The sequence below is a fragment of the Xenopus laevis genome, chromosome 2L (assembly GCF_017654675.1).
Source record: "Xenopus laevis strain J_2021 chromosome 2L, Xenopus_laevis_v10.1, whole genome shotgun sequence".
NCBI classification, from domain to species: Eukaryota; Metazoa; Chordata; class Amphibia; order Anura; family Pipidae; genus Xenopus; species Xenopus laevis.
In genome coordinates, this window is record NC_054373.1 from 102,528,534 (window position 1) to 102,541,557 (window position 13,024).

At 41.0% G+C, this 13,024-nt stretch overlaps 1 protein-coding gene across 1 annotated transcript in view; it reads right to left on the bottom strand.

Annotated features, from left to right (window-relative positions):
• galnt17.L (polypeptide N-acetylgalactosaminyltransferase 17 L homeolog) overlaps window positions 1–13,024 on the bottom strand; it is a 190,472-nt gene that overhangs the window by 113,900 nt on the left and 63,548 nt on the right. Inside the window, exon 2 of the mRNA XM_018246941.2 lies at window positions 4,284–4,467. Within this exon, the coding sequence (XP_018102430.1) occupies window positions 4,284–4,467 (184 nt within the window). The remainder of the gene's footprint in view (window positions 1–4,283; window positions 4,468–13,024) is intronic.

Here is a 13,024-nt window from a genome sequence, read left to right on the forward strand (position 1 = left end):
ATATCTTAGTGACATCTAAAGATTAGTCTTAATATTACACCATTTTGTGTTGAATAATTGTCAGATGAAGACTTGTTTCAAAGACTAATCTAATTTAGCCCCTATAATATTCCAATGTAGGTAGTCCAAACCTAGTTTCTTGAGTTTTTCAAAAATCTAAGTTGCCTACAGCTAACTTCAGTATCCATTATTGATAAACCATGGAAGGTAGTGCAATCTCATTAAAGATACATTTATGACATCGACTTACTTCTTTTTTGAATTATTTAAACTGAAGCACATAATTAGCAAGCCCTATAACGGAAATGTTGGGTGTTACTTTTATTTCTAGATAACTGTATATTTCCAATGCATCTGGATTGCCTCTTTATAGAGTATGGTCCTTAAGGGGCCTGTCGAAATAGCTTGATAGCAATTTTCCAAGGTATTAGCAAAGTGCAAAATGCATGTAAATTCTTAAGCTCCTCTGTAACTGGCAGAACTGGTGATCTTTGCTACATGTAATTTAGCAGGTGAGACTGGAATTCTGAGGGGTAGACTAATGCTGCATTATAGGTAAAAACATGGTGATCTCCATCAACATTTTGCATTTGCATGTCTTTGATAAATGAGTCTTTATGTCACAATTAGTCAGATCAATGGCCGAGATTATCTTCAACTGGCTTATTTATAGGCATATTCTCTTGATTTTTTTTCCTACCAAGCATTATACAATATTATAATTCCTCTGATTTTCTCTCACTAATTACTGCAAGTCTACAGTTACTACAATACTTAGTAGATCTACAATTATGTAATGTATTGAATCTAGTCTTGTTAGAATATGTTTATCAGAATATAATACAGGATGACAATGTTTTGGTAATACTGTTACATACTGTAGAAATAACATGTAGCCTACTCTAGATACTTAACACTGTGCTTACCACTGATTTACTGGCACCCAGTGGATGATTTTACTTTACATTATTGTAATGAACATTAAACATACATTTGCTGAATCACACTATCATTTATAAGACATGGCTCTGATGAAAAAAAGAAATTTCTACATGTCATCTTTTTACTATGACTGCGTGAAGTGGATGTTAGATATATTGTGACCTTGCGTGCCTTTTGTAAGCATTTGTTTCCAAATGATCAGACTTAAAGGATTCGTAAAAGTTGAATCACTGGGTGGTGCCCAATTTTTTGTCACCTACCAGAAATTCTAGTTGCTTACTTCAGGATGGTTCAGGTAGAGGATTCTAGGGCACAGGAAAAGTATGGCAATGTAGCAGTGAAAAGAAAAGTACCTCAAGCCACTGCGTTTTTGGAGGAGGAGTGCCAGGTTAGGATCTGAAGTTCCCAGTGGTTTTACCTTTTTGTGTCCTTTAAAATTAGTCAAACATGGTGAAGATTTATTAAACTTCAAACAGGAGAATCCCAAAGCATTCTTAGCAGTTAAATTTTTTAGCGCATTTTCTAAACACTTTCCTGTCAGGAAAGTGTTCAATCTGTTGACACATTTATTTATTAGCATATCAGTCTGTCAGTTTGTAATAATGTATTTGCTTTGAGAAGTCAAATTCGATGCTGTTCTATAGTGTTTTAGAGCTGAGTGGTAGAGCTCGGTTGTAACAGGCAGTCCATTAAAATGACCCATCCCTTACTTCAGAATAAACCTAGTGCAAATAACCTAAGTAAAACAACAGTATTTCCCGACAAATACGGTAAGGAAGGAGTAAGGAAAGTTGACTTTAATGATTAAAACACTGGAATTCTTCTTTTACAATAAATTATCACTATCAATGCTGGTGGGTATGATACTATGATTACATTTAATACATTAATATATACATTTAATATAAATATAATTGTTACAAAAAAAAAATCTGTGGAACTTTATTAAATTACTTTACTGATTGCCAATGTTGGTCCGGTACATAGTAAACAAATAGGTAAAACAAGGATATAGAAATTATATCACTGCATTATCACCCTCCCAGCTCTTGACGCTCTCATGACTCACCATGACTCCCCCATGTCTTAAATTCCATCATGAAACACTTGATCAAGGTCACATAAATATCTTAATACTGAATATAGTTTCCCTCAGTTAAAATAGATCCTACAATGTGGCCCCTTAAATTAATATTAATTAAAAAACAAGTATAAAGACAATTTTCATTTAATTTAACTGGGCTAAGTTTGCCCAAATACCTAATCCAAAAGACTTCCCTTTGGAACTTTTTGGACCTATCAGCTCCCCTTGATAAAGGTGGAATACAGTCAAACCCAATAAATCTAAACTGAGGTAACCTACTGTATGACCCATTTCTAGAAAATGCTTAGCGACAGGTTTTAAAGTTTTGCCATAGCGATATACTGCACTGATATATGCCCATCAATATGGGTTCTCAGCGTTAGATCTGTCTTGATAATGTATAAACCACATGGGCAAAACACCATATATCACCAAATCACTATTTCTGTCACACCTACCAAGTTAAGCATATTCCATCATGGTTGAAAATGGCCCCACAATAGGGAGACTAAATACTGAGTTTAACATGGGTGAATGTTTTGTGCATCCACAAACAGGTGAACTTATTTAGATAGAATGACCTGTATTAAAACATTTGTGATATAGATGGTGATTTACACATGTGGCTTATCATACATTGGCATACATTCTAATGTGAAGAACCTGTATTGATGGGCAAAGATCAGCTATCAGTATAGCGTTTTGTAATGGCAAAACTTCAAAATCTGTTGCTAAACTTTTCCAGAAATGGGTCATAGATTGTCTCAATTTTGATTTTTTTTTACTGTTTTCAACCTTCCACAAGGGGAGGTAATTGATTCCAAAAGCTTCTCCAAAAGGCAGCCTTTTGGATTACAGGGTTGGGTACACTTATGGGCCTATGTATATAGCTTCATTTGTTCCGTTTTTTTGGGGGGAGGAAACAAATTTTTCGAAAAAAACTCAATTTTTCTAGATGTATTGTCACAAAGCTGCTAAAAATCTAAACTCAAAAATATTCCAGCTAAAACCTGTCGAGCCCAGGTAGAAGTCAATGGCAAATATCCATTTAACTATTGGAAGATGTGCTGGGTTTCGCATGATAATCCGAAAAAGTCAGGTTTTCAGGAGAAAACTCGAAAACATTTATACGATTTTGCCGAGACTTTTCCTGCACCAACTTTTTTGAGGTAATTTTTTCATAAATGAGTTTAATTCGTAGATGGGAGTTGTGTCGACTTTGTTTTATTGAAAAAAATATACATACATTTGAGTTTTAGTAAATACTCCCCTTAGCCCAGGTGTATTAAATGAAAATTTTCTTTCTATACCTATTTTTAAATGAATGTTAATTCAAGGGTGAGATTGGAGAATCTATTTACACTGATTTGAAAATATTTTCATTTTTATGTGACCTGAACTGTTTCCACCTGTTTCATGACAGTGATGGAATTTTAAGAGTAACAAGAGGTGGGCTGGTCATGATGCAGTGATCTCATTTCCTTATCTAAGATGTGACTATATATTTGTTTATTTTGTTTGTTTTTTGTCTTGATAAAGGTTCAATAACTGGACTGAAACATTGGCAATCTGTAAAGTAATTTAAAGGGAAACTATTGTGAAAGTTTAATATAAGCTTCATCATACTGAAAAATAAATTTTCTAAATATAATCAATTAAAAATTCTGTAACGGTTCTGTCTTCTTGCAGGAGTTGGATGTCAGATTTTCATTGATAGTTAAATTCAATATATCTTTTTTGGGGGGGCTCCTTGTTCTAGAAGATGTGTTAGCTCTCACTCAAATAACTGACTCTAGGACAAAATAATCTAACAAAATAATTGACTTTGGAACAAATCCTGCATGTAGAGAGGGAATATTTGTGGTGATTTTATAATAAATAATACATCTTCTAGGCAAAGAGGGCCCCCCATAGGCTGCATTGGACATAACTGTCATTCAAAATCAGCCTCCAAACCCCTGCATGAAGAGGTGCTGAAATGGGGAGAGTGAGAATTAACTTGATTATTTCAGAAATGGTTCAGAATTTTTAATTGATTATATGTAGTAATTTTCGTATTTGAGTATGATGCAGCATATATTTCATTTTCATGATAGTTCCCCTTTAATAAAGTGATTTTACTTAAGCAGTCCCTGGAGTACCACAGATTGTAACAACTTCATATGAATGTAGTATTCTGTAGAGCATCCTTATACACAAGCTGTACAAATAGAATTTTCATTAGACATACTAGTGCTGAAAATAAAATTACACTTACTTAGTGGGTCTATAATCTGGTATAGACCTGTCCAGTGAAATCTTGTCACTAAGGTAGACATTGTAGCCATACTTTTCATGTGGTCCTTTGGCTTTCTCTTCTTCAGCTGGAGAAAGTGTTGCGGGAAGCCCGCCTTTTCCTCTGCCCCCATAACCTTCAATAAGACCAAGTGATTTGGATAAACCTATCCGACATAAAAACAAAAATAATAATCAAGATTAAGCTATTATTCTGGGCCTTATTAATAGTGGAAATTAGTATGTAGAATATGTTCATACACTACATACACATGAGCCATGGATTGCAAATGATTATAAACTGACTTTTCAGCTATAATTGATATATAATAATAATGACAATATAGCCCCTGTACAATGCTTTGGTCAAGCTAAAAGATCTTTCTGAAAAGCCAGTCCTATTTAAATAGGAATTGAGCCCTTTAATTGGGTTTGCTGGTGAGATGTGCCATTTGTTACTCTCTGAAATCAAAGAGTAATAGATATATAGTTAAAAATGTACCCCTATTGTAAAAATATGAGCATTTTTAGAAGTGAACTTTAATATGGTTGTTTAATAGAGATGTCGCGAACTGTTCGCCGGCGAACTTGTTCGCGCGAACATCGGGTGTTCGCGCTCGCCGGAAGTTCGCGAACGTCGCGCGACGTTCGCCATTTTGGGTTCGCCATTGTTGGCGCTTTTTTTTGCCCTCTCACCCCAGACCAGCAGGTACATGGCAGCCAATCAGGAAGCTCTCCCCTGGACCACTCCCCTTCCCTATAAAAACCGAAGCCCTGCAGCGTTTTTTCACTCTGCCTGTGTGTGCTGAAGAGATAGTGTAGGGAGAGAGCTGCTGCCTGTTGGTGATTTCAGGGACAGTTGAAAGTTTGCTGGCTAGTAATCGTTTTGATACTGCTCTGTTATTGGAGGGACAGAAGTCTGCAGGGGTTTGAGGGACATTTTAGCTTAGGTAGCTTTGCTGGCTAGTAATCTACCTTCTACTGCAGTGCTCTGTATGTAGCTGCAGTGGGCAGCTGTCCTGCTTCTGATCTCATCTGCTGACTGCTGCAATAACAGTAGTCCTTGTAAGGACTGCTTTTATTTATTTTTTTGTTGTTTTACTACTACTACTACTACTACTATAAGAGCCCAGTGCTATTAGTCTAGCAGTGTTGGGGAGTGGGACTGGTGTGCTAATCTGCTGCTCCTAGTAGTTCAGCAGCACCAACTTTAATTTTTTTTTTTAATATTCATTTTTTTTTATTTTACTTTTTTTTATTTTACTACCGCTGTAGTAGTGTATAAGTTGACCTTTTAGGCATTATTTGCCCTGTAGGCATTATTTGCACAGTGTTTTCTTCAACCCGCCATCTAGCTGTGTGACCTTGTTCACATTCTGTCTAAATATCCATAATATTACCGTCTCCAGAAAAAACACCGGAGTGACTTTTTTCAAGCAGCCATAATATATTTTACGTAATCCGTATCCACCGCTGTAGTAGTGTATACGTTGACCTTGTAGGCATTATTTGCACACTGTTTTCTTCAACCCGCCATCTAGCTGTGTGACCTTGTTCACATTCTGTCTAAATATCCATAATATTACCGTCTCCAGAAAAAACACCGGAGTGACTTTTTTCAAGCAGCCATAATATATTTTACGTAATCCGTATCCACCGCTGTAGTAGTGTATACGTTGACCTTGTAGGCATTATTTGCACAGTGTTTTCTTCAACCCGCCATCTAGCTGTGTGACCTTGTTCACATTCTGTCTAAATATCCATAATATTACCGTCTCCAGAAAAAACACCGGAGTGACTTTTTTCAAGCAGCCATAATATATTTTACGTAATCCGTATCCACCGCTGTAGTAGTGTATACGTTGACCTTGTAGGCATTATTTGCACAGTGTTTTCTTCAACCCGCCATCTAGCTGTGTGACCTTGTTCACATTCTGTCTAAATATCCATAATATTACCGTCTCCAGAAAAAACACCGGAGTGACTTTTTTCAAGCAGCCATAATATATTTTACGTAATCCGTATCCACCGCTGTAGTAGTGTATACGTTGACCTTGTAGGCATTATTTGCACAGTGTTTTCTTCAACCCGCCATCTAGCTGTGTGACCTTGTTCACATTCTGTCTAAATATCCATAATATTACCGTCTCCAGAAAAAACACCGGAGTGACTTTTTTCAAGCAGCCATAATATATTTTACGTAATCCGTATCCACCGCTGTAGTAGTGTATACGTTGACCTTGTAGGCATTATTTGCACAGTGTTTTCTTCAACCCGCCATCTAGCTGTGTGACCTTGTTCACATTCTGTCTAAATATCCATAATATTACCGTCTCCAGAAAAAACACCGGAGTGACTTTTTTCAAGCAGCCATAATATATTTTACGTAATCCGTATCCACCGCTGTAGTAGTGTATACGTTGACCTTGTAGGCATTATTTGCACACTGTTTTCTTCAACCCGCCATCTAGCTGTGTGACCTTGTTCACATTCTGTCTAAATATCCATAATATTACCGTCTCCAGAAAAAACACCGGAGTGACTTTTTTCAAGCAGCCATAATATATTTTACGTAATCCGTATCCACCGCTGTAGTAGTGTATACGTTGACCTTGTAGGCATTATTTGCACAGTGTTTTCTTCAACCCGCCATCTAGCTGTGTGACCTTGTTCACATTCTGTCTAAATATCCATAATATTACCGTCTCCAGAAAAAACACCGGAGTGACTTTTTTCAAGCAGCCATAATATATTTTACGTAATCCGTATCCACCGCTGTAGTAGTGTATACGTTGACCTTGTAGGCATTATTTGCACAGTGTTTTCTTCAACCCGCCATCTAGCTGTGTGACCTTGTTCACATTCTGTCTAAATATCCATAATATTACCGTCTCCAGAAAAAACACCGGAGTGACTTTTTTCAAGCAGCCATAATATATTTTACGTAATCCGTATCCACCGCTGTAGTAGTGTATACGTTGACCTTGTAGGCATTATTTGCACAGTGTTTTCTTCAACCCGCCATCTAGCTGTGTGACCTTGTTCACATTCTGTCTAAATATCCATAATATTACCGTCTCCAGAAAAAACACCGGAGTGACTTTTTTCAAGCAGCCATAATATATTTTACGTAATCCGTATCCACCGCTGTAGTAGTGTATACGTTGACCTTGTAGGCATTATTTGCACACTGTTTTCTTCAACCCGCCATCTAGCTGTGTGACCTTGTTCACATTCTGTCTAAATATCCATAATATTACCGTCTCCAGAAAAAACACCGGAGTGACTTTTTTCAAGCAGCCATAATATATTTTACGTAATCCGTATCCACCGCTGTAGTAGTGTATACGTTGACCTTGTAGGCATTATTTGCACAGTGTTTTCTTCAACCCGCCATCTAGCTGTGTGACCTTGTTCACATTCTGTCTAAATATCCATAATATTACCGTCTCCAGAAAAAACACCGGAGTGACTTTTTTCAAGCAGCCATAATATATTTTACGTAATCCGTATCCACCGCTGTAGTAGTGTATACGTTGACCTTGTAGGCATTATTTGCACACTGTTTTCTTCAACCCGCCATCTAGCTGTGTGACCTTGTTCACATTCTGTCTAAATATCCATAATATTACCGTCTCCAGAAAAAACACCGGAGTGACTTTTTTCAAGCAGCCATAATATATTTTACGTAATCCGTATCCACCGCTGTAGTAGTGTATACGTTGACCTTGTAGGCATTATTTGCACAGTGTTTTCTTCAACCCGCCATCTAGCTGTGTGTATTATCGTTTCCAGAAAAACCAACTGAGTTTTTGTTGTTGTTGTTGTTTTTTAAAAAATAATGCCAGGCAAAGGCAGGCCGCCACGCAGAGGCCGTGCTAGGGGCCGTGCTGCTATGCAATCCTGTGGCCCTAGCAAATTGCCCAGTTTTAAAAAGCCAATGACCCTGAACTCCCAAAATGCTGAAGAGGTAGTTGACTGGCTTACACAGCACACCCCATCCTCTACCGTTTCTAACTTTACCACAACATCCTCCTCATCCTCCACTGCTATGGCCACCCCACGTAACACTTCCTCCACCACCGGTGCCCCTTCTTCACTGGGGTCAGAGGAGTTATTTTCCCATGAGTTTCTTGAACTGAGTAATGCGCAACCATTATTGCCAGAAGAAGATGAAGGAGATGAGGACCTTACACCAGATTTAATTCTGGCAGAGAACATGACAGCGATGGACATAATGAGTGATGAGGAGGAGGTCCCCGCTGCTGCTTCCTTCTGTGATGTGTCAGAAGAAATTGATGCATCTGAGGAGAATGATGATGAGGAGATTGATGTTTTGTGGGTGCCTAGTAGAAGAGAGCAAGAGGAGGGTAGTTCAGATGGAGAGACGGAGAGTCAGAGAGGCAGTAGGAGAATAAGACTTAGAAGAAGCAGGGAGGACAGCCCGCAGGGATCAGTAGGGCAACAACATGTATCGGCACCTGTGTTCAGCCGGCCAACGCACCCGCCATTGCCGCCAATGCCGCCAACTTCTACTGTTACCGCCAGATCGCACACTTCCAAAAAGTCAGCAGTGTGGGATTTTTTTAATGTGTGTGCCTCTGACAAAAGCATTGTAATTTGCAGTCAGAAACTGAGCCTTGGTAAGCCCAACAGCCACATAGGTACAACTTCTATGCGAAGGCACATGAGCGGCAAGCACAAAGCACTTTGGGAGCAACACCTCAAAGGCAACAGGCAAACTAAAAGCCACACTCCTTCTGGTCCAGCATCTTACTGCTCTACCTCTGCTCTCCTTGACCCGTCTGAACCACCCTCCACTCCGCCTTCCACCTTGACCACCTGTTCCCATTCCCAGTCATCTGCCACCAGCCAAGTTTCTGTGAAGGCCATGTTTGAGCGTAAGAAGCCAATGTCTGACTGTCACCCCCTTGCCCGGCGTCTGACAGCTGGCTTGTCTGCACTCTTAGCCCGCCAGCTTTTACCATACCAGCTGGTGGACTCTGAGGCCTTCCGCAAATTTGTAGCAATTGTACCAACATGTGCAGAGCCAAGTTACCGCATCTCTGTCACTTAGTGTTGGGCCAAAGGTCCATATGACTACTGACGCATGGTCCTCCAAGCATGGTCAGGGCAGGTATGTCACCTACACTGCCCACTGGGTGAACTTGGTAATGGCTGGGAAGCAGGGAATGGGTAGCTCAACAACAACAGTGGAGTTGGTGTCACCGCCACGGATTGCACGCGGTTCTGCCACCACCTCTACTCCTCCATCGCTCTCTACCTCGTCTTCTTCTTCTTCTTACTCTGCTGCTGGGTCCTCCTTCTCCTCCTCCACACCTGTGCACCCCCAGCTCCCCCTAGGCTATTCGACGTGCCAGGTACGCCGTTGTCACGCTGTCTTGGGGATGACGTGCCTGGAAAGCAAAAATCATACCGGATCTGTACTCCTGTCATCTCTGCAGTCACAGGCCGATCGGTGGCTGACCCCACACCAACTGCAGATCGGAAAAGTGGTGTGTGACAATGGAAGCAATCTGTTGGCAGCGTTGAGACTAGGCAATTTAACACATGTGCCCTGCATGGCACATGTGTTAAATTTAATAGTCCAACGTTTTGTCTCCAAGTACCCAGGATTCCAGGACGTTCTCACCCAGTCCAGAAAGGTGTCGGCCCATTTCAGATGTTCCTACACAGCCATGGCACGCCTTGCTGACATTCAGCAGCGCTACAACATGCCAGTCAGGCGTTTGATTTCTGACAGCCAGACTCGCTGGAATTCAACGCTCCTTATGTTGGAACGTCTGCTGCAACAACAAAGGGCCGTCAACGAGTACCTTTTTGAACTGGGTGGTAGGACTGGATCTGCACAGCTGGGGATTTTTTTCCCCCGTTACTGGGTGCTTATGCGCGATGCCTGCAGGCTCATGCGACCTTTTGAAGAGGTGACAAATATGGTCAGTCGCACCGAAGGCACCATCAGCGACCTAATACCCTTCGCTTTATTCCTGGAGCGTGCCGTGCGACGAGTGACAGATGAGGCTGTAGACCAGCGTGACGAGGAGCTGGAAGCGCACGATTTCTGGTCGGAATCACCAGAACGAACCCAGGCACCTGCTGCAACGCAGGGAGAGGTGCCAGAAGTGGAGTCAGAGGAGGAAGGTGGCTTTGTGGAGGAGGAGGAGGAGGACCAACAGGAGCAGGCTTCCCAGGGGGCTAGTGGTGACCTTTTGGGGACCCCTGGTCTTGTACGTGGCTGGGGGGAGGAGACCGTGGATGATGCAGTCCTTGATAATGAGGAAGCGGAGATGGATAGCTCTGCATCCAACCTTGTGAGAATGGGGTCTTTCATGCTGTCATGCCTGTTGAAGGACCCCCGTATCAAGAGGCTTAAGGAGAAGGACCTGTACTGGGTCGCAACGCTACTAGACCCTCGGTACAAGCATAAAGTGTCAGAAATGTTACCAACATACCACAAGTCCGAAAAGATGCGGCATTTACAAACCAGCCTGCAAAACATGTTGTACAATGCTTTTAAGGGTGATGTCACTTCAGGAACTCATCAACATTCCAGGGGCAGAGGTGCCAGTAATCCTGCCACGAGCACACCTGCAAGGACAAAGCCCTTTGGCCAGTCTGTAACGTCAGACATGCAAATGTTTTTCTGTCCAAGGCAGCGCCACAACCCTTCTGGATCCACCCTCAAAGAACGCCTCGACCGGCAGGTAGCGGACTACCTGGCATTAACTGCAGATATCGACACTCTGAGGAGCGATGAACCCCTGGACTACTGGGTGCGCAGGCTTGATCTGTGGCCAGAGCTGTCACAATTTGCCATGAACCTCTTGTCTTGCCCAGCCTCAAGTGTGCTCTCAGAAAGGACCTTCAGTGCAGCAGGAGGGATTGTAACTGAGAAGAGAACTCGCCTAGGTCACAAAAGTGTCGATTACCTGACCTTTATTAAAATGAATGAGGGGTGGATCTCGGAGGGTTACTGCATGCCGGAAGACTTGTTCTGACTTCTATGCAGCTGTCCTTCTCTTCAAGCCTCATGACTCCACACACAGCTGTCCTTTAGCGTCCTCCTCCTCCCTCCGCCACCGTTACAAACTAGGGTGCAAACCCTACTGGTTTAATTTTTTCTGGCCTCTGTGCTTCAGTGGCTGCAACCAAAAAAACTGGGCAAACAATGTCTACAAGGTCAACGTATGGCAAAAAATGACTATTTTCAGCATTTATATGGCATATTTTTTCTGGCAACTGTGCTTCAGTGGCTGCGTCCAAAAAAATGCATATTTTCTGCATTTATATGGCATAATTTTTCTGGCCTCTGTGCTTCAGTGGCTGCAACCAAAAAAATGCATATTTTCAGCATTTATATGGCATAATTTTTCTGGCCTCTGTGCTTCAGTGGCTGCAACCAAAAAAATTTATATTTTCAGCATTTATATGGCATAATTTTTCTGGCCTCTGTGCTTCAGTGGCTGCAACCAAAAAAATGCATATTTTCAGCATTTATATGGCATAATTTTTCTGGCCTCTGTGCTTCAGTGGCTGAAACCAAAAAAATGCATATTTTCAGCATTTATATGGCATAATTTTTCTGGCAACTGTGCTTCAGTGGCTGCGACCAAAAAAATGACTATTTTCAGCATTTATATGGCATATTTTTTCTGGCCTCTGTGCTTCAACGACGTTGACCTTGTAGGCATTGTTTGCCCAGTTTTTTGGCCGCAGCCACTGAAGCACAGAGGCCAGAAAAAATATGCCATATAAATGCTGAAAATAGTCATTTTTTGCCATACGTTGACTCAACGTATATGGCAAAAAATGACTATTTTCAGCATTTATATGGCATATTTTTTCTGGCAACTGTGCTTCAGTGGCTGCGACCAAAAAAACTGGGCAAACAATGCCTACAAGGTCAACGTATGGCAAAAAATGACTATTTTCAGCATTTATATGGCATATTTTTTCTGGCAACTGTGCTTCAGTGGCTGCAACCAAAAAAACTGGGCAAACAATGTCTACAAGGTCAACGTATGGCGAAAAATGACTATTTTCAGCATTTATATGGCATATTTTTTCTGGCAACTGTGCTTCAGTGGCTGCGTCCAAAAAAACTGGGCAAACAATGCCTACAAGGTCAACGTATGGCAGTTGTTTAAAGAGAACAGTAGATTACTAGCCAGCAAAGCTACCTAAGCTAAAATGTCCCTCAAATCCCTGCAGACTTCTGTCCCTCCAATACAGAGCAGTATCAAGCAGATTACTAGCCAGCAAACTTACTATCATCTGTCCCTGAAATCACTAACAGCTCTCCCCCTACACTATCTCTTCCAAGCACACACAGGCAGATTTTTCAGATACATTTTTGCCCTTGATCCCCCTCTGGCATGCCACTGTCCAGGTCGTTGCACCCTTTAAACAACTTTAAAATCATTTTTCTGGCCAGAAATTTTTTTTTTAGATGTTAAAGTTCGCCTTCCCATTGAAGTCTATGGGGTTCGCGAACCGTTCGCGAACCGCTCGCGTTTTTGCGCAAGTTCGCGAATATGTTCGCGAACTTTTTTTCCGACGTTCGCTACATCCCTATTGTTTAACTCCTCAGTGACTTATAGTATCCTTATATTTTACAATAGACGGTACATTATTCACTATATATATATATATATATATATATATATATATATATATACAGTATATCTTTCTTCGATCTGTCAC